A 21,039-nucleotide genomic window follows, 5' to 3' on the forward strand; every position below is an offset into this window, starting at 1 on the left:
TATGAGCTTGCTTGATGCAACCATCTCCATGCCCTGCAGCGGCAACTCGCATAAAGCACCCATTCATCGCAACAAATCTAGCTTTGAGACGGAAGGTAGAGCATGTTTTGGCTCCTACAGTCTATCCGAGCAACAATTAAGTGATATTTAGGTTCAGGTCGCTTCTGGTGTTGAATTAGCTACTATTGGTTTGTGGTGTCACATGTTCAACAAGATGTATTTATTTCCTTTCATGACAAACATCATTCTCGTCCCTCAGTATCGTATTGGACATGTTATAAGACCTTGGTTTTTAATTTCCAGTACCTTTAAGCTTAATTTCTGAACTTGTCCTGCTATATGTAGCCCTCTTGGTTCATTTCTGTTCGACTCTACCACAATCAAAGAGCGATATGTCTGCTTCTCAATTTCGGCCCCAACGGCGTCTACATAAAAGACATCTATGACTTTCCCAGTGGGTATTGCAGGGCTTACCGGGGCTTTCACAGCATTCTTAACTCTCTCAAAGGCTTTGTTATAACGGGCGTGTGATTTGATTAGGTACTACAGAGTTGGGTGGGCATGCGTCGATGTCCATAGATCTTCACAGCAATTTTAGTCATCCCCCAGGCCATAATACACCCCGGCTTGTGTTGCCTAGGTACTTAGTAATAGTGAAAAAAGCCAGACGCGACATTTCATAGCATTTTTAGACAACCACTCATTAGGACCTCGTTCAAGTGGATTCACATTTTAGTATGCGCCACAGCGTAATGGAGGCTTGCGGACCAGCCATCGCTCCCGGGCTGGCAGGAACAGAATTTTTATCGAAGCACTTTAATTCCCAAGTTCCATGCCATCCGGCCGTTTCTTTAATTAGAAAAGAGCCAATAGATACTTCAGGCATAGGCTGAAATCTGGGCGTTTGCGTATGTACACCTAGGCCCAGTTTTCATGACAAGGACTTGCTGGTTTGTTGAGGACGCGTACTCCCGACATACCTGCTTGACAATTCACAAAAAGTGGCGATGCCAACATTGACTCAATCTTGTAGGAAAATGAAAGAGCAAGTCAGTTCAAAGATGGATGCTGAAGACTGATTATCAGGGTCGCGCTCCGTCCATACCGACCCATATACGGCAATAGAGTACATGTAGTATTTCGTTTTAGTGGAAGCCCTGAAACGGCATCGCGGAAAAGCTTCATGGTGCCCCGAGCTCTACATGTGCACCTGCAAGCGCTTAGGCTAATTGTGGAAACCAATTGAATTATGCTTATTCTCTCCTTCTCTTCGGGGGTGCCAAGCGTGCCAAGCGTGCCCGCACGTCTGGATGCTCATATGTGCGTGATGATGCACAATCTCGATTCACTGCGGAACCTGGACAGCGGCGATGAGCAAATGAAGAAGCCTGCCTTTGCCACCTCGTATTGACAGGGAGGCCTGGCGGTGGAGCTCATATGTCATACTGTATAAAGACAATTTGGTGGATAACATTGATGATGCGAGTTGGCTTTGACGATTTGGGAAAACAAAATTCACAGATATCCAAGTGAATTGATAAGCGGATCGCCTCTGATTTGCCTGTCAGATATATATTGCGTGCCGGAGCGCCACGGGGACGATGGCCATTTGCTAGCTTCTTAGCTCATCTTTGTTCGGACCGTCATCCTGTTCCGAAAAGCAATTCACATGCACCAGACGGCACAGGGGAATCGCCGTTGGCTGGGCTCGAAGCGTGTGTACGTGTCTCTCCCACAGTCTGCGGGTCCGGGGCGGGACTGGGTAGCGGCGGCCACGCGGGGCCGGCAGCACAGTGAGAAAACGGCGGTGGCTCGGACGGTGAGCTGGCCGAGCTGAAGTTCCGCGGGGCTTGAGCCGGGGTTTGGATATTGACGCACGCAAAGCATGCTGCAGTGTCTGAGGTGCCATACGGAGCCGTGGCACTGCTGAAGCGGCGGAAACGGCGGGTAGCTCGCGCGGTCGTGCCTCTCGGGATGTATTCTACTGCGGTAGATGGCTGGATGGAATGCGCGCCATGTACGATGCCGATCACTTTGCTGAGGGGGGGTCAGGGTCGGTGTGTTTGAAGCCATCGTCGCCGTCCAGCCAATTGTTTGCGCCGAGAAGGACACCTGCATGTCCTGACACGCCCGCCGTTAAAGCAGGGCTCTCGCATCCATTCCCCAAAGGCGGGCAGATCGAGTCAGCCAAGAGAGCAAATCTCTGTTCATCCGTCACTGCGATTCTCCGCGATGCGTTTCCCTGCCCAACTCGACTCCAGCACCGGTAGCAACTCGGGCAGCTCCACTGCGATCGCCCGCGACCTTGTCAAGCACCCTGCCAAGCTTCATACTAAAAAAAAGCTTGAGAGGGGAAATCAGGGAAATCATCGAACAAGCTGGTGGGCCTCTGGGGCCACGTAGGACTCGGCGGCTCTGGGGACTCTCAGTGATGCTGTTTTCCTGTCTGTTCTCGGATTTTGTCGACATTCGGGAACAAGAGACACGACGTTTGCAAGGAGAAACCGAAAAGCAGGTTCGAGAGTCTTCTCCGACATGTGGCAGAAGCGCGCTAGGCCGCAACAAGCATTCCGGCGGCGCCTTGTTCCATGGCGCCTCTTAGCGATGAGCGCTAGCAGGTGCGCTACTGCCCTGTATTTGCCTCTGCGCTCCCGCAGACAAATAGCGCGCCAGGGCAGAGATTTGTTTGGAGAGATGGGGGAGCAGCGACCAACTGGTGGCTGCACCGCTGCCCTGAAGGCGCTGTCCAGCCGCCAAAAATCATCACGCTAGGCGCCACAGGGGACTAGCCGAGGACAAAACGGGCATGATAGCGACACCAAAATGGCAGAATGGACCATATAATTCCCGGAATATGCTCGATGCAGACTTTTTTAGCCACATTTGACGGACAATTTACGCCAGCATGTAGCTATCAGTAGAGAACATTTGACTCAGCGAAGCGGGCTCCTCTTTTAATTCCTGTTTGATTTTTTCGACGGGTGGATTCCCACTCCCCAACGGTTGCAGCACATACAAAAGAAGAACCCCGGCCATGGCTGCTCATTCCCTCTTGTAGAAACGGCATCATTTCGTCACTCGCTCCACCACGACCGCCAACAAAACACCACGCCGATCCTCTGAACCCTGCGATCCTGCCATCGACCTGCGTCGTGCTGGACCGAGCCTTGTCTGCGGAGAGCCTCCCGCCAGTTCCGTTATCTGGATGTCATTCTTATTCGCATAAGCGGTGCTCCTCTGCCTTCTCACGGATCTTATAAACCGCGGCCAACAGCTTCCCATTTCCCCAGTTTCTTCTCCACAGTCAATGCGCTTAAGCCAACGTGCTTCAGCTGTGTCGCGATAATACTGCAATGGCTGGAGAGCCTTTTCCCGCCATGCCTGCAAATACTCATCCGCATCGAACCTCGTCGGAGATGAACCGGATTGACGAGCAGGAGGGCGAAACAAATGAGGACTTCAACGAGCGGTACGACGAAAAATACGAAAGATTCGAAGCACCAACCCTTGACACCATCAACACATCAAACACACTGGCGCCTCTCCAAGATGAAGCAGATATTATATCCCCGATAAGCCAGCGCGCCGAGGCAAATCGTCTCAATGATGATCTTGAGCTTCTCCGCGCTGAGCGCATGGTCTCTAACCAGGAACATGATCTCGCGTCCGGCTCTCGGATGAAGGTTCGGCATCACAGCCCCGAACCGGAGGATGCCTTCAACCAGCCTGCCCCGGAAGCGGCCGTGGAGAAGAAGAAGAATACCAATGCCGCCCTGTACAAGCTGTGGCTCTTTATCAGCAAGTTTCCTCGCTTCTTTCGATACATCATCTATCTTATCCCTGGCGCGGCTTTGCTCCTCGCCCCCGTCTTGCTTGGCACGTATAGATTTAATGGCGTTAAAGATGCCGTGGGCGGCGTTGGCGGTGTCTATCTCATGTGGTTTGGCATCTGGCTGGAAATCGTTTGGTGTTCGCTGTGGGTGACCCGAATGATCACGAACCTGATCCCCCCTCTATTCCACAGCGTCGCCAAAATGGCCGGGTCGACCAATGCGCACAAGTGGCGGGACATTGGACAGCGTCTCGAACTGCATACGGCCATATTTCTGTGGTTTCTGGCCATCCTCGTCTCCTTCAAGCCTACCATGAACAGCCACCGTGCTCCGGTACCAGAAGGACGAGAAGATGAGGTGGATATCCAATGGATCGGCATCGTCAACAAAGTCATCATTGCGCTTTTTGTCCTCGCCGCACTCAACTTTGTGGAGAAGATCCTCATACAGTGGATTGCGCAAAGCTTCCACCAGCGAACATACGCCACTCGAATCGAAAACAACAAAGGAGACATCCGTCAACTTGTTCGCCTTTACGAATATGCAAAAGCCAAGCTTGACACCTCTGACCCTTTTTGGAAAGGCAGCAATGGACATGCTTCAGCAAGCGGCTTGCAAACTCCCATGAAAGCCTTTCATAATAATGCCCGCCAGGTGCTGGGCAAAGTCGGTCATGCTGCCGGCAGGGTGGGCAATGACCTTCTGGGCCGCAAAGGGGCTGACAACAACCATCCTCGAAAGATTGTGGCCGAGCTGCTTCGCACCACTCAGTCTGCGCACTCCCTCGCGCGTCTCATCTACCGGAGCCTCGTACGAGATGGGCGCGAGACTGTCCACCTGGAAGACCTGCAGACTGCCTTTGAAACGGTGGAGGAAGCTGAGGCGGCCTTTAGCATGTTTGATAAAGACCTCAATGGCGACATTTCTGTGGACGAGTTTGAGACAGTTTGCAACGAGATTCAGCTCGAAAAAAAGGCAATCGCGGCGTCTCTCAAAGATCTCGACTCCGTCATACAGAAGCTTGATAAAGTCTTCCTCGTCATCATCGTCATCATCGCCGTCATTGTCTTCGTCGCCATCTTGTCGGATTCAACCGCCGCCGGTCTCGCTTCTGCTGGTTCCTCGGTCCTCGGTCTCGCGTGGGTGCTTCAGGCAACGGCCCAGGAATTTCTGCAATCCATAATCTTCGTCTTTATCAAGCATCCATTTGATGTAGGCGATCGTGTAACCATTTATGGTAACACCGGAGCCACGCTGACAGGCGACGACTATTATGTGACGGAAATCTCGCTGCTCTATACCGAGTTTAAAAAGATGCAAGGTCACATTGTCCAAGCCCCAAACTCGCTTCTCAATACCGTTTTTATTCTCAATCAGCGGCGATCCAATGGCCTTTCCGACTCGATTCCTCTTGAGATGCGATTTGGCACACCCGGCCACCTGATTGACGAGCTCAAGGCTCGAATGCTAGAGTTTGTCCAGGCCAACAAGCGGGATTACCAGCCGAGCATCATTACTGAGATGACTGGCTTCAAGGAAGTGAGATCATGTACTATGAACATTGTCTTCTTCCACAAGAGCAGCTTTCAGAACGAACTCCTTCGACTGAACCGCCACAACAAATTTGTTACGGAGCTCATGTATCAGATGGTTCAAGTGGGCATTGAAGCGCCGCTCCGAATCGACCCTGGCGGTAGCCGAGACCATCCTTTGTACTGGGCAAACATGCCCGCGCCACCCGCATATAACAACGCTGGCGAGAGCTCATCATCATCATCGCACGGTCGACCTCGAGCTACGTCTAGCATCCGCAGCGTCCATGTACCAAACCAGGAGCCCGCCACGGGAGGGTTCCAAGATGTATTCGAAAAACGGCGAGAGCACGTACTTATGCAGAGGATGGCGTCTATCCGAGAGAAAGAGAGGGGGCTGCAGGAGGAGTCTGCTGCAGACGCCCGTGCGTCTACTTCAGCTCTGGCACCAGTCATTTCGATCGACTCTGGGTCTCAAACGCGGTCTCGCATATTTGGACGCGCACGGAGCGGAACTAGGAGCGTCCAAAGCCACAATGACATGGTCTAACTTGTGACGCGTCTCTCTATATTGCTGGCTCCGTTCTATTCCCCCTCCCCTTATTTTACTCCCCTTTTGTCAATTTTTTTCTTCTCTTCAACACATGTGCATAGATTGCAAGATTTGCTGGGGCCAAGTCTTAATTTGCTTATTGGTCGACTTGCATTTTCAGCGATTCACTCTCTTTACACAACATTAGCAGGCCTGGCATTGCATATTTCACTTTTTTTTTATGACTTGATGGATAGGTTACGGATATAGAGACAGATGGCGCAGAGTTCGCTAATTGGAAGAGATACCAGGAAGCTCGCAGGATAAGACGAGCCAAGCGAAATATGCCAAATTCATGTAGGAATGATTAAGATGGTATGCATTAGAGCAGCCAATAGAGAATAAATGTCCCGTCAAAAAGGGAGAGATTTCTGGATTACCTTTGAAGGCTACTATAATGAAGGCGTTGAGTGAAATGAGGATGTCGAGAGTGGTGCCATGTGCCTAGTAGTATAATGCCAGGTAGTTTATTTTTATCACTTATACGACAACCCATGTCTATGACTTACACGAGCATGACGAATTACGTAAAGATGCATGGCATTTGCATACGGCTTGTTTGTGTTTTGTAGATTGTTTTTATATATTAAAAAATGCCCTTCTGGAAGCTGAACGAGAAAGGATTAGAGAGGCCCAAGTCTGTGCAGCCCAAAAGTCCGCCCAACGAGGCGTCTCTGATGGTCTTCAATAGCGTCCGTCGATAGTGACCCCCGCATCCCAGCCAATATCGCGCCCCCAGCCGCACCGGGGCTGGGGATATAATTAGAAGCAAGCCAGTGGCATCTCATATATGCTGCGGTTTCAGCTGTCAGCTGTCAGCTTCTGTTCCCTTTTTTTCCCACATGGATAGCATGGGCCCTGCTTTTGCGGTTTCTCGGTTTGGAGCAGCATCATTTACGGATTCTCTCTTTTTTGACTTGAAAGCCAGTCAGTTTATTTAAAGCATTTATTTTATTCTTTTTTTGCGCCGGCGACCAAGCATAGCGTTTTTTTCTTTTCTTTTTCCATGCAAGATTGTGGACGACTTTCCCGCGGCGATGCGACAACGGTGCGGCTGAACGAGGCAATTCGATTCCGACCCGACGCTGCTCAAACACGCCTCTGATTGAGGCTGTTTCTGAAATAATAATTCGTATACTTGTTCAACTCATGATACGAACTGGTGGAAGCGGGCTCTCGACCAATCTCGCGCCGAATTGAACAACACAAGGGAGCGAAATACAGCGGCAGGGCAGCGGGCAATCGCATCATGGCCACTCTCCCACCCGGCTGGGAGTGGGATTATGACGGAAATCGGTGGCTGTACCGCTACACGCCCACCGGCCATGTGCAGTACCATTTCCCCAGCGCGGGCGACGAGTTTCCCGACTTCATCGACGCTGCGTCTCCGGCGCCGGACCTCGCGCCCGAGGAGAAGCTCGAGTCGCAGCAGCAGGTGAAGCGGCACACGAGCGTCACCGGAGGCCCCAGCCGGACAGGGCGAGCAGCGGCGAGAGACGAAGATGGGTGGAGATTGCGCATGTCGGCGACGGCGCAGCCCGTGAGTGCGGTCTGGGAGGACGAGTTCGGGGCCGAGGACGACAACGACAACGATAACGAGGTGGAGGGCGAGGCCGTGTTTCAGCCGGAGAATTTCATGTATCTCGGCCCGGGGACGTATGTGGATGTCAGTCCATTGGTTGAGGAGGAGGAGGAGGCGGCGAGGAGGGCCGTGGTGGGAGCCGAGCAAAGGGGGGGACTGCCGACGGACAGCAATAGGGGAGTCAGTCCTATGGTGAGCCAGAACACGACGCCGATGGTACGCACAAGTGAGGCTGTTGTTCGGACGGAGCCTGGGGCGCGGGAGCATGGGTTTACGACTGCGATAAATGAGAGAGCTTTTGAGCCGCCGCCACCGATAATATCGTACGAGGAGCCGGCAATGGTGACGCCCATTGAGGGCTACATCGTGGGAGAAGCGAGCGCAGTACCCGACGATGAAGCACTAAACTACGAAATGTACGAGCTCCCGGTAGAAACCGCCGTGCCTCTGCATCTGCAGTTTGATCCCGTGGGCGTGGTGGCTGAGATGCCGACGGAGCACACGGCATCGGCCCGCGTGGAGACACACCCGGATCCGGTTGAGCTGGCCGGCACCTACATCATGGCGCCGGTTGAAATAGAGCCGCGGCCGGGGTTTGTGGAACTGCCGGCCGAGATTGACCTGGGCGAGGATAGTCAACTGAGAGAGGAGAGGTTGACGGATCAGCAGCGTCTGGAGCTGAGACGGCAGCAAGTGAGACAGCACCAGGAGGAGCGGCAGCGGGATGTCCAGCAGAGAAAGGAGGAGCGGAAGAAGCGAGAGGCGGAAGAATTGCAAAGGGAGTTGGAGATGCAGCAGTCCAACGAAGGGTATAGCCCGTCCCAGGAGCAAAACAATGGCGCCCCGCAGCCGTTCAAGATTGCCAGGAAACCGACGCTCCGAGAGTCCAGCGCCGTTTACAACGCCTATGCTGGCAGAAGCCAGGCACAGGAGGACTACCAAGCCTATGCGCCAGGCCAAGCTGCACAGACGAGCGCGATGCCGGCGCGGATAATGAGCCCGGCGCTGCAGCGAGAGGCGTCGCTGAATATGAGCATGAGGCCGGCCACCGCTGCGTCTAAACCGCCGGCGGATTCTGGGCCGGGAGTGGTCAAGTATCCTTCTGTGCTTCGACCGGCGCGCGGGAAACCGGGACAGTCACCAGAAAGGCAAGATGTCGTGAGGGGATCGGAGCAAGGCTCCGTTGCCAGTTCGAGTGCGGAGACTGCTGGGAGAGATGCTCGAGTATCGGGATATAATTTGATTCGGCATGGGCAACACCCGCCTTCCATGACGCCAGCTCCCGCTCCGATCCCAGCTCCAGCTGCTGTCTCGCAGAATCCGCCTCAGCAACCTCCAATTGCAACTGCCCAGCCCCCAGCCCCTATTCAAAGGCCATACACGACGGTTCCAGATCTACCACAGTCAAATGTACAATATGCTGTCCCCCCCTATACCACCCAAGGTTCTAGCCCAGCAGCTCCCCTATCCAACAGGATCGGTGAGAATGCCGCAGCCGCCCCTTATCCGCCACTCCACGGCGCCATATCCGCACGACGATGGACCGCCAGTCATAACTCCTTACGGCCCGCTCCAGAGCCAGCAGCCACTGCGACCAGCAAGCGCCATGCCCGTTCTTCAAAACCAACGACGGGGACCAGCTCCAGGCCAGCCACAGCAGATGCCAATCCGGACAGGCCCTGTTCCTCCCGGGGCTGTGATTGTGCCGGCTGGAACGGCACCACGCTCAGCTACAGCTGGACCGGCACAGCAGCGTCGACAGTCGTTCCAGCCAGGACAGAATGCCGTCCCCGTACAGAGCCAACAGCCGCAAAGGCCGCAGAGCGTCGTGAACCCGGGCGTTTATGCTAGTTTTGCGAGCTATCAGACACCGCCTCCACAGCCGCGGCCTATTCAGCGCCGGCCTACGCAAGAAGATGTATCCCCTATACGATCTCGATCCCAGAGCATGTCGTCTGGGGCTGCTCCCCTGGATACACCTTCGCCGATTGACTCCCGACGAAGCTCTACGAATTCCATTGCGTCGCCAACCGTCAATAATTCTTACTTTGCGTCTATATCCGGTTCTCAGGGTTCTCTTTCGAATGTGTCTTTGGCGAGACCTCAAGACTCGCCACAGTCTCCCGTAGCCCAAGGTGGTAGACAATCAGTGCCGCCACAACAGCTCGCGAATGTGAATCAGGGGAATACGCAAGGGATGCCACCTCCTCAGCCTCAGTCTCAGATGCAGCAACCAAGCCCTGGAACTGTCTCTGATGCAGTGCCGCAGTCTCCCACGCGCATTGGGCCCACGGCTTCTGGCCACCTCCTGACTAGTATTGAGGAGCATGACGAGGCGCAACATGCAGCGGCGGCGGTGGCTCCGTTGAAGGTGAACCAGCGCAGGGTTCTTACAAAGGCGCCTCCTAATTCAACGACGCCCGCTTCTCCTCTGAATCAACGTGGTTCACAGCAGGTTCCGCTCCCGGGTCCTCTGCAGACTCAGGCACAGGTACCTCAGCAGTTCACTGCCCAGATCCAAGGAGTGCCGTCGCAGCAAGTCATGGGGCCTCCTGGCCAAGCCCCGGGTCCAGGAATGCCTATGCAAGGTTTTCATCCAGTTGGTCTTCCCATGCAGCAGCCACTGCAGCAGCAATGGGCTGCTCAGCCTCTTCCCAACCCGCCTTTGGCTGCACAACCAGGCCCATTGCCGCCGATACAAACGGCTCAGCAGACATCGCCCACAGCTGGCAGCAAAGAAAACAGAAAATCATGGGGAAAATGGTTCAAGAGCAGTGGATCAAAATCGGCAGCCCAGAGCCCAGTGGCTCAGCAGCCGCAGCATGTTTTCCCCCCAGTGCCCATTCCTCAAGCAATGCCTGGACCAAATCAGCCGTTTCAGATGCAGTCTGGTGGCCAGCAATTCCCTGCAGGTTTCCAAGATGGACAGCCCATTAATCAGCACTTCACCCCGGCGCCACTCAATGTCAATGCAAACAGCATGGCAGGCGGAGAGCAGTTCCCTAATGGCATGACGCCTGCGCCGCTCTTCTCAGGGGCATCGTCTTCGAAAAGGCCTGTTGCGAGCCCAACGGAGACTGGGCAGCAGACAACTGTGCCGGCCTCGCAGAATAGATGGGCGGGCAAGTCGCCAGTGGATTATTCGGGCGGGGGTTGGGGGGATGATGACGATGACGAGTTTTCGTGATATATAAAGGGAGATGGAGGATATATGGTCAGATGTATACCCTGTTTTGTTTTGTTTTTTGGTCTATATAGGTAGATTATGTGCCTGGATATTGAGTGCATAGCGGATTATTAGAGATTAATACTACGAAGCGGATCTTTGAAGCAACACAGCCCTCTTCCATATATTGACCCAGCAAGCCTTCTTCACGGTGCCTTGCCTCATATGTAATGATACTTCTTGAAAAAACCAGCCTCAATTCGAAAAGTTGAAGTGAGTAATGGCGCACGTGATAGCGCGTTGATGTGGCGCTCAAGGCAGCAGAGTCGAGATGCCAGGCGTAAAGTCACTTGTACTTGGTGCCTCGCCAGGTGCCCCGCCAGCCCTTGACGAACTCGAGCCTCCCAGTTAGTTTCTCCTGTTCGAAATCTCAAACAAAAACAAACACCAAGAAAATGCCCTCGTAATGTCACGACCACGGCCGCTCATGCGAGCCGAGCAATTGGCGCTGGACCAAGGCGTCGAGTCGCAGGACAGCCAGGCCATTCTCGACGCTCTGAAAGCTGAGTTCGGAGCTGCAGCGGTACGTACCCCGACTGGCCAGGGTCCATGAAGCTGCATTTCGCGCTGACCAACCAGCTTCACGGGGCCCTTGAATCGCCGCCACAGCCCGGGACAGCCTGCGAGGATGTGGATGTGCGCGCGGGAAGAGGCGCAGACGAGCGTCAAGAGCGGCACAGCGAACACGGAGCCGAGGCGGGCGATTTGCACCTTTCAAGCTCGGCGAGACGGAGCGTGCGCTGGCACGATAACAGCTTCAAGGTTGGTGCTGCCCTCTGCTTTGCTGCTGCGCCATACGCAGAGCGATACGCGGAAGCTGACTGAACTGGAAAAAAGAAGCAATTCACCAATACGCCACACCACAGTAATGCGAGTGATCCGACCGCCGAAATCCACAGAGTGGGACGCGAAGCACCCCAGACTCACCAACCATTTGCACGGCCAAGGCTCCGCGAGCAGGACCTGGACGATGCTGTCGTAGCTGAGAGCAGCCCGCCTGGTCGAAACGCACGTTCCTCGTCCCCTCCACGCAATCGCGATAGCACGAATCAGAGCCACAGCGACAGCATCCCTACCATGCCAGTTGGCGCTGCTAGGCCACAGATGGGCGCCATGGACATCTCGCAGCAGACGCCCACGCAGGTCAATGTGGAACGAGACTATGACCAGTTCTACCAACCGGTAGAGTCCAGCTCTCTGCCCGACACGCTGCACGTGGATGATACCGGCGCAGTCAACTTTGGAAACCTGAGCCCTGGTGCCGCCCGCCCATCATCTCAAGTTTCTGAAGATGCAGGCTTCGAAAATACTCGCGGCGAATGGAGGGCGCCGGCTGGCACCTCACAGCACCGGCCTAGCAGTGGTCATACTCCCTTCAAGCCCCGCGACCTTCCGCCAGAAACGCCAGTACCGCCTAAGAATCCCTTTGCGATTCAGAACGATGCGAATGGGGGTGTTCCTTTTGCGGGCACCCAGCTCTTTGAGCAAACGCCTGCCGTGACCTCGGCCATGAAACTCCATAGCCCTACATCGTCTCGACCATCTCCAGCTATGTTGCCCGATACCATGTCCCTGAATGTTATGGGCACATCTCCTCTAAAAGCACGCGCAAATGTCTCTTCGCCGACCGTTGTGCATACGTCAAGCCCTAGTAGAATGAATAACATTCCGACAAGCACGCACAAACCAAAAGTGTCGCCAATCCAGGAAGAGTCTCTAGATAAAAGCAGGGAGCTTCGAGATGACATGATTCCGGAGTCACCGACTATCCAGCCGTCGAAACGCCACGAGAACCGACAGCCTTTGGCGCACTACGAGCCGATGAAGAAATCCCAAGAGCGTAAAGCAGCAGTGCATATGCCCCCGTTGCAATTCGGTATCGACAGCGATTCGGACGATGCAATCATACGAATGAGGCGCAAGAAGAGGATGAATAAGATACGACTGCAGACAGCAGAGGAGATGGAGAAGGTGACTGTACAGATACCCCCACGACGAGACATGGGCGAGAGTCGGAACCGAAAGCGAAGAAGGCTATCTTCAAGTATGGATGAGGGAACGCTTCTCAGTCACAAGCAAAGTTCAGAAAGCATGGAACTTCCCAGCACAGTTGGTGGGTTGCGCAATTCTGAGAAAGGGTCAAGTTTGCCAGGGCAGAGTTTGTTGGCCGAGTCGACCAAAGCAACGCCTCGAGACGATGCGGCCGCACCATCCAAAAACAATAGCAAAAGAGCCTCAAGTACCAAACCAGGGAGAAGCAAGGATGATGCTTCTGAGGAAATGATACCTGCTACTAGTCCCGTCAGATCATTCCCATCGGGAGCTCGGGGCGATGCGCCGGTAGCTTCTGAGCCTGAGCCTGAGCTTCCTGTATTAGCCAAGGATGAGTCTGCAGAAAATGACCCCGAAGCCGATATGCAATCGTCTTCGCTTCCTCCACTACGTCGACATGCGCAGAGATCATATGGAAGGCGAGCACAAAGCAGTCGCCAAAGTAGGATTGTTGCTTCGTCGGAGACAAACGAGAGGGCGTCGGCCGAACCAGATATCCAGGCACATAAGAGAGCCTTCTCGAGTTCCAGTAACGCAACTGTTGTGCCTGCTAGGACCGAAACGACAGAGACAGAAAATCCTGAACCCAGAGTGTCAAAGACGGACTCTGCAACTACAATACCGACAGCAATTCGGACTCTGAGACGCGATAACAAAGCGCCGCTCACACCCGTGCGACCTCGTATAGCTGATCAAAAGGCTCATACATCATCTAGCTTCACAACTCTATCAACGCCAGTGGCATCGGAGAAGACTACACCAAATACACCATCCTCCCCCGTATCTGACCAGCCGGAGCCCAAGGCCACTACTTCGTCTTCTCCTGCGCAGGGCCGAAAGATGAGGTCGAGAATCTCAGAGAGGACATCAAAGGACAAGCCTGCACGACAAGCTGCCAAAGCTTTAAGAACGAGTCTCCGGTCTGTTCTCAATGAGCCGAGTTCTACTGATGAGCTGCAGCAATCGCCGTCCAGCAGTGTTCTTGAGTCAGGAGTTTCCTCGCTGAGATCGAGTAGAATCTTCAAACAAAGCATCGGATCTACTTTTCGTGGACGAAGATTATTTGAGGGCATGGCTTTTGCAATATCCATGTCACTTGACAAGAAGAATGAAAAGACCCGTGCTAGTATAGAGGCAAAGATTAAGCAAGCCGGTGGTCTCATCCTGGAATCAGGCTTTGAAGAGTTGTTTGAGCCTTCTACGGTAATGAACACCTATAACGTACCTAGTACTGATGAGGGAGAACCTCTAAGCTTATCCAGCTCTTATTCAAACTATGGATTCACCGCGCTGATTGCAGACACACATTCCCGCAAAGTCAAATACATGCAAGCGTTGGCTCTAGGATTGCCTTGTCTAGCATATCAATGGGTAGTAACGTGTCTCAACAAAGGAGTCTTGATTGACTGGGAACCCTATCTCCTTGCTGCAGGATCATCTGCCATTCTGGGAAATGCAGTAAGGTCAAGATGCTTGCGCTCATACGATGCCGAAGTTGCAAGGCTTGTAGAAATGATTGACAAACGGCCAAAACTACTTGCAGCTGAGAAATTACTCGCTGTCGTGGATGATAAAAGGGCTCGAAGCGAAGGGAAGAGGAAAAAGAGCGACTTAGAGAAGCAACCGTACCTCTTCCTCGCTCAGGCTCTTGGGCCCTCCATATCTTGGGTCTCAACGATACAGCAGGCTCGCGAAATGCTAGATGCGCAAGATAAAGCGGGTGAGCCATTTACTTGGATATACATGGACGAATCTATAGGCACGGTCGAATCAGTGCTTGCGAAGCCAGAAGTAACTGGCAAGAAACGGCGACGATCTCAGGGGTTACCAGCAGCGAGAAATATCCGTGTGCTGTGTGACGAGCTCATTGTTCAAAGCCTCATCCTTGGAAGGATAGCGGAGGAAGATGAAATGTATGATGCAGGGGTGAAGAGTTGAGCAGTAGTCTATCCCATAACTTGGCGTTTTTTTGGATTATGGAAAAAAGGGAAAGCATTGTTTTATGTTATTGGATGCGGGAATGATATAGCACGGGAACGTGCGCTTCAAGATGGCACTGGACAAGATTTGGATTACAACCAGGGAGTTGGTTTAAAGACTCGGCCATGCTCTTGTCCAACTGGGTTTCCGGTGTTGGATTGGGTTAGAATCGGTTTATTACTGGTGCAAGGTTACAATTTAGTTGTATTTATGCCTGCTGGATAAGTTAATCGGCTTGTTTGACCAAGCTTAAGATATGGACTACAATTACTATTGGATAGATACTAATTCATCCCAGTCGATAAGCCGTCTGCTTCTCATTCCGAGCCAAGCACTTACACTTGACACAATCCACCTCGTATTGAAACGTCATATGACTGCAGCGTTAACAATATATGTTTACTCATATATTCCGCAGCAACCATGCAAGTATTCTATAATTAGCCCACCAGCTGCTATTTAGCATATCTATCAGAGACGAAGGATTTCTGCGGAGTTTGACTACCCGGCTATGCATATTTTTAGCTTGGCTCTTGAACATTCATTCGTCCCTTCTGGCTGTGCCGCCTTTTGGTGATCTTCACGCAGAGAGGACGGAGTGTATGCGTGTCGGACTTTTAAACGGCGCTGGTTCATGCGGCGCTAGACGAGGCAGCAATGGCTGTGTTTTTGGTAGCAAAGTCCTATAGACTGACTTGTTATAAAGTGATGGCAGATGCATATACGTAGGACTGAATGGTTGTGGAACTAAATGCTTTGCTCGATAAACCCCCTCTTTGTTTGAAATATAGTTTACCTTTCTCTCAAGGATTAAAAAAGGAAAAAAATGGTAGAATTAGACTCGATACCATCATCCACCCTCTGCAATGTCTGCACCGGCATCTTCAAAGGCAACTGGCGTCCTCAACTCCGCGGTTGGAAGCGAGAAATCAAAACCCCCGGCGCACCGCCCGATCCCTTCCACCCGGAGCCAGCCTTCGGAACGGCCTACGACCACGGCATGGAGCCGTACATCAACCGCAACGCCGCGCCGCCGACGCTCTCGTATCCGCACCACTCGGTCGAGGAGCTGCGCAGTTCCGGCTGCTCGTGCGCGCTGTGCAAGACGGTGGTGATGGCATTTGATGCGCTGCACCCGCGGGACAATATCGGCGTCGATTACATGGAAGGGCGGAAGCCGTATGGCGTGGCGGCGTGGAGCGCCGAGGAGGTTGCGAAAGCGAAGGGGTACGTGTTTATATATACCGAGAAGAATAAGACGAGCCGGCTGGTGTTTCGGTATCATGTGTACGCGGATTGGGCGGCGAATCGGAACATGGACGTGAATCCAACGGTGGGAGAGCGAGAGGGGAACGTGAAGGATGTGACGCTGGATATGCATGGTGAGTTTTCTTCTTCTTTTGAAGTTGATGGAGAGGAATCCTTTGCTGATGGAGAGAGAATAATGCAGATTTATCTGTTCAGGAGAACAAGCATTACATCGACTGGATGGACTTGGGCAGCACGTTGGAACGAGTCAACAAGTTTCTCGACGAGACAAAGGACTGTGACAAGATTCTCCCAAAGAGTCTTGTGAGGGAGCTCCCAACCAGACTTCTTCACCTGACAAACGATTCACCTGAGCCAATGGCGCGACTCATCGATGGAGCAAACACCTCGTTGGATGTTGATACGCCGTACATTGCCCTTTCTCATAGCTGGGGCAACACCATGCCAATCCAGCTCATCGCCTCGAGATTGTCCGAGTTCACCAATGGGATTGCGTTCAAAGACCTGCCCGCCACGTTTCGCCAATCCGCAGAATTGGCTCTCGAACTGGGCGTCAAATACATCTGGATCGACTCCCTATGCATCATCCAAGACTCTGTGTCCGACTGGCTCCACGAAGCACAGCGCATGGCTTCCGTATACGCCTTTTCCCATCTCACAATTGCAGCTTCAGCTTCGAAAAACCCTACGACGGGATTATCGCCAAGCCCTCGGCCTCGCACCGTCATTGTCCGCCCGTCCTGGAAAGGCTTCATCCAGGAATGGGGGTTGCAGCCTGGCCAGACGCTCCGCATCACCAACCCGTGGTATGAAGAATTCAAAAACACCATTGTTTCGGCTCCTCTCAACCGCCGCGGGTGGACGTATCAGGAGTACGCGCTGGCTCCTCGTGTGCTGCACTGCACGGACGGCGAATGGTGGTGGAATGGCATCACTAATGGCATCAATCGTGAAACGTCGACTAAACAGATTATGTGGTACAGTGGCCCTGGGAGCATCACCTGGCCAGACAAGGTTTCGTTTTTCGACAAGGAAAGGCGGAAGTTGACCAGTACCCCAGACATCTGGGTCTGGGACTATCTCACGTCTCAGTACAACCAACGTGCTCTTACGAAGCGCAAGGACAAGCTTGTTGCGTTTGGAGCAGTGGCTCAGCTGTTCGGCCAAGTGAACAATCTGCCTGTGGACAAACCCGACGAATACATCGCCGGTGCATGGCGAAGTTACCTGCCATTCGGACTTCACTGGAGCATAGGAGAAAACGCCGAGCGCCACGTTAGTACGCCGGGATCCGAAGATGCAGAATATGCGATTCCCTCGTGGTCATGGGCGTCTATAGACGGACTGGTCCGCTATCACGACGGCAAGTCGCTCAAGCAGACGCGAGAGGAGCAAGTCAAAGGCATGCCGCGGCTGGTGGATGCAAAGGTAGTAACAGAAGGCGGGCCATTCGGACCCGTCAAGAGCGGTTACATCATCCTCCACGGTCCAATCTTTCGGATTCGCGTGGCCAAGAAGCCCAAAGACCACAAAATGAATGCTTTTTACCGCGGCTTCAAGGTCCTGCGTAGTGACAATTCGGAAGCGTGGGACCATAGCGGACAGGCCTTCTCCCTTGACTCGTGGAAGGGCAAGCTGGAGGAGTGGGCGGATGACCGGGAGATGTATTTCATGATTGCGGATTGTGACGGGGAGAGCAGATATGGGTCTGGATTTGCCATTTTGTTAGAACTCGCCAAAGACGTGGCAAATGAAAAGGGGGTGTACCGACGCATCGGGTCGACTCTGTTTTATTTTGATGGCATTGAGAAGCTCATGAATGATGTGAGGGAAAACGGCAGCGAGCCTTTAAGGGATGGGGAATACCTCGACGCTGACCCCAAGACCGGCTTTTACACATATAAAATCGTTTGAGCAGAAAGATGGCGATCCTTTTGTAGACTGGAAACGGCTGCCGAATTGCTCTTCTGCAGCTAGGCCCCTGTTACAGTATATCGAATAAATATGATCAGTCTCTCAACATGTCGTCACATGCCATGACTCTTTGTTAAATCTAGCCGCAGTGACGCAGCCTTATGGGCAAGACGGTGACATCGCGTATCTCTATCATCGGTGGAGCAAGGTATTAGTGCTGCTACCCACTCAATAGAACCTTGTCAAGAACCAGACGAGAGATTGCGATGGTATGAAGGTGAAGATGAAGAAAGTCCGGGGTACGTGAACGGTTCACCATTTTAGCGTAGGATTGTCAGATCGACCTTGTTGATCGTTCGGACGCTACTTTCGGTAATCGAAATCCATCGAGGCTGAGCAGCAGCAAAATCGACGCATCGGGCTAGCTTCACGACAATTGCGCTGCGGCGAGTGTGTAAATGGAGAATAGAAAGCATTATTTCCTGTATATTTTATCAAGAGAGCTCATTTGTCGTAGAAAAAAACACTTGATAGGACGAATAGTTATGATGTATAGATTGTTTAGAATCGTGCTTAGACTATGACGGCGAAAGCGAGGCGGTAGGTTCGGATAGAAAATCAGACATGTCCTTGAGCTGTCCGGACATATTATTGAGGGGTTAGGTATATTTCATTGTGTCGCAATCAAAATAGGCTCTCACAGACACAAAACATCACCAGGGATACAAACGGATGAAAAAAATTACTGCCCAGAGTCTGAGCACTTGTCGACACTCGACGCTGTTTTCTGATACTCTGCGCAATCATGCGGTGCAGAGCAGCTTCGCGTGAGTTGGACGCTGTGTCCACTGAAAAGAGACCTACCTCGGTAAGTCAGGTAAAATAACAAAGCAGTCAATATGTCACGAGTATCGTCATTCTATCACGACGTAATTGCAGCGAGGCAATGAGTGTAGGATTGCCACCAGGTAAACAGCATCGCTCGGCCAGTATTAGTAACTGTGACGACATTCATTGTCGCCTCTAGGAGTTCAGCTTCCGAGGAAGAAAGGGACCACAAGCCAGGCAGACGTCGCGCAATCGAAGCCTGAGCACGTGCTCGTCCCATTCGACGGCGGTTGCGAAAAGTTGTGAGTGGGAATCACGGATTTCGGAACTCGACAGGCGCCGAACGGGATAGGTTTGCTGTCCGACTATGTATCACCTCTCCTTTATCAACAGCATTCAACACTAACGGGTGGGTGTTGAGTAATAGGTACCTATCAATTTCCGAGCAATCCGGATACGTAGGTAGCTATGAGTTTGTCGAGCAGCTTACCGAGACCAATACGCCTGCATCGAAGGATTAGGATTTTACGCGAAAGAAAAGTCTTTCTCTCTGACAATTTGACTCTTATCAGCATCTATCCAAGGAAGGATTGTCATCCACTTAGAATACGCTGCTTACCCCGAGCTCGTAATGCCTTCATGGGACCTGCAGGCTTGAAGTGGAAAACAACACTGTGCCCATTTAATACACTTTCAGCTCCCCATGGTGATGTTTGAAAATGCACGACTAAGAAGCCGGTTTATGGCGCTAGAACCAGTAGAATCCACAATTGGTTTGCGACCAGCGAGTCTCAATGCCTCGCAAAGGACAGGGTAATGGCTCAAAAGAGTTCGGTAATTGACTTTGTACAGTGCGACAATGCGTACAGGCTGAATGCGAGTGAAATGTTTATTCGGACGGTTAGTGTGTGCTTTTTAACCGCTTACAGCAATTGTAACCCACGTGCTGACAAGCCTTTGACCCCAGTTGGATGCTCAACTAAGTCAAGGACAGCTGCTGGAAGAGCGGTTCGTACTGTAAGATTGGCAAATGAAAAGAAAAGCCGTGGAGCGAAGCTTTATGATGTGAGCCATTGTCCCTCTCTTTCTCGCCTTCTCACGCAAGGCACGCGACACTACACTTACATCATAAGCCGCCGTCTTCTTTGGCGACACCCCATACGACCCACCCTTGCCGCAGCCAACGGCTCAGTCGAGGCCGAGATGTGGAGTAGAGCACGCGACAGCTGCTGGAAGAGACTAGGCCTAGGCTTGAGCTTTATCGCCGTGGGACGAGTTGGTGAGCCATTGGTTGCTGCTAGTTGCTGTCTAGCAATATCCAGCTGGTGTCGAATCCCACTTTGGCAGTAGCTGGACCCTTGCCTGCCCTCTTTCCACCACCTTTCTTTGATGCTTGCTTTTGGATGACGCGGCTCGGAGTTCGTGGAAAGGCCGTTCTGCATGTAATGGTACCTAGTATCAGTGCTCCATGTAAAAAAAGGCACTGGTGCAAACATCGTCCGGCCCTGGTCAGTGCCAAGAGCCTAGATGACTATACATGTAGTAGGTATAGTTACCGATGCAGCGGGTTCCGTACCTAGTCCCAGATTCCATGCTTGGCTCTTCGTATATAGATGCAGGGCTCGTATGCGCCGCCCGCCCACCACTCTATACTCTATGGACCTTGGATGATTGCTGGAAAAAGATTAGAAAAGGTTTTTCCAATCTAGGTTTGGGGTGGGCGCTAGAGCCCCGAGTTCTTTGTGCGCTGAGTTTCTGTTATCTTGTCTGCCATGCTTGTTGAGGCGGTTGCGTGGTGACGGATATATCGTATCGGTAAGAGATGCTCTGCTGCAAGTCATAAGGAAATAAACAGACGTATTCAGAAGAATTCAGAAGAGACATCGAAGTAAAAAAAAATCCGTTTGCTGACAGCATGAATACACAATCAGAGACGGAAATATCCTCGGAACCTTGTGCCGACCGCCAAGGTTTGAATGGTAGGGGGGGTGGTGGCCAAACCCTCCACACCCGCGCCCAACCTCCGCGAGTATCCATGACGCCGCATCAAAGTCGGTGGCCTCACTGGTAGTTGTTGCCTTCGTAATGGCCCTCGTTCCGTGCTTGGCCAATTGAGGTTATGTAGCCGAGGCTTTGTCTCTTGGTGAGAGGCAGCAAAGGTACTTGCAAAGAAAGTATGGCGAGAGTACTCCGTGCCCCGTTCCAGACCCCCGGGTACGGCAGAAAGTGGC

The 21,039-nt window shown here is 52.6% G+C and overlaps 6 protein-coding genes across 6 annotated transcripts; 5 read left to right on the forward strand and 1 right to left on the reverse strand.

Annotated features, from left to right (window-relative positions):
- The first annotated feature begins 233 nt into the window (after positions 1-233).
- TrAtP1_011427 (uncharacterized protein) lies at positions 234-6,416 on the forward strand. Its single transcript, XM_014083379.2, has one exon. It carries the CDS (start codon positions 3,354-3,356, stop codon positions 5,913-5,915), a length of 2,562 nt encoding a protein of 853 aa, XP_013938854.2. The 5' UTR covers positions 234-3,353; the 3' UTR covers positions 5,916-6,416.
- A 1,256-nt stretch (positions 6,417-7,672) lies between these two features.
- Positions 7,673-10,873, forward strand: TrAtP1_011428 (uncharacterized protein). The gene has a single exon (XM_066115106.1). The coding sequence runs from the start codon at positions 8,948-8,950 to the stop codon at positions 10,724-10,726; it is 1,779 nt and encodes a 592-aa protein (XP_065971204.1). The 5' UTR covers positions 7,673-8,947; the 3' UTR covers positions 10,727-10,873.
- Positions 10,874-11,171: 298 nt separating this feature from the next.
- TrAtP1_011429 (uncharacterized protein) lies at positions 11,172-14,755 on the forward strand (the record flags this gene model as incomplete). The annotated part of the gene is made up of 3 exons (XM_066115107.1): positions 11,172-11,288; positions 11,345-11,527; positions 11,603-14,755. 3 exons carry the CDS (start codon positions 11,172-11,174, stop codon positions 14,753-14,755), a joined length of 3,453 nt encoding a protein of 1,150 aa, XP_065971205.1.
- An 868-nt stretch (positions 14,756-15,623) lies between these two features.
- TrAtP1_011430 (uncharacterized protein) lies at positions 15,624-16,373 on the forward strand (the record flags this gene model as incomplete). Its single annotated transcript, XM_066115108.1, has 1 exon — positions 15,624-16,373. The coding sequence occupies one exon, from the start codon at positions 15,624-15,626 to the stop codon at positions 16,371-16,373; it is 750 nt and encodes a 249-aa protein (XP_065971206.1).
- A 50-nt stretch (positions 16,374-16,423) lies between these two features.
- On the forward strand, positions 16,424-17,980 carry TrAtP1_011431 (uncharacterized protein; the record flags this gene model as incomplete). Its single annotated transcript, XM_066115109.1, has 1 exon — positions 16,424-17,980. One exon carries the CDS (start codon positions 16,424-16,426, stop codon positions 17,978-17,980), a length of 1,557 nt encoding a protein of 518 aa, XP_065971207.1.
- Positions 17,981-19,325: 1,345 nt separating this feature from the next.
- Positions 19,326-20,250, reverse strand: TrAtP1_011432 (uncharacterized protein; the record flags this gene model as incomplete). Its single annotated transcript, XM_066115110.1, has 6 exons — positions 19,326-19,358; positions 19,428-19,443; positions 19,659-19,678; positions 19,752-19,763; positions 19,825-19,864; positions 19,934-20,250. 6 exons carry the CDS (start codon positions 20,248-20,250, stop codon positions 19,326-19,328), a joined length of 438 nt encoding a protein of 145 aa, XP_065971208.1.
- Between the last annotated feature and the right edge of the window lie 789 nt (positions 20,251-21,039).

The sequence above is a fragment of the Trichoderma atroviride genome, chromosome 6 (genome assembly GCF_020647795.1).
Source record: "Trichoderma atroviride chromosome 6, complete sequence".
NCBI classification, from domain to species: domain Eukaryota; kingdom Fungi; phylum Ascomycota; class Sordariomycetes; order Hypocreales; family Hypocreaceae; genus Trichoderma; species Trichoderma atroviride.

Coding starts and splice junctions, on each gene's coding strand:
- TrAtP1_011427 (XM_014083379.2), top strand. CDS start 3,354: ATGGCTGGAGAGCCTTTTCCCGCCATGCCTGCAAATACTCATCCGCAT.
- TrAtP1_011428 (XM_066115106.1), top strand. CDS start 8,948: ATGTACAATATGCTGTCCCCCCCTATACCACCCAAGGTTCTAGCCCAG.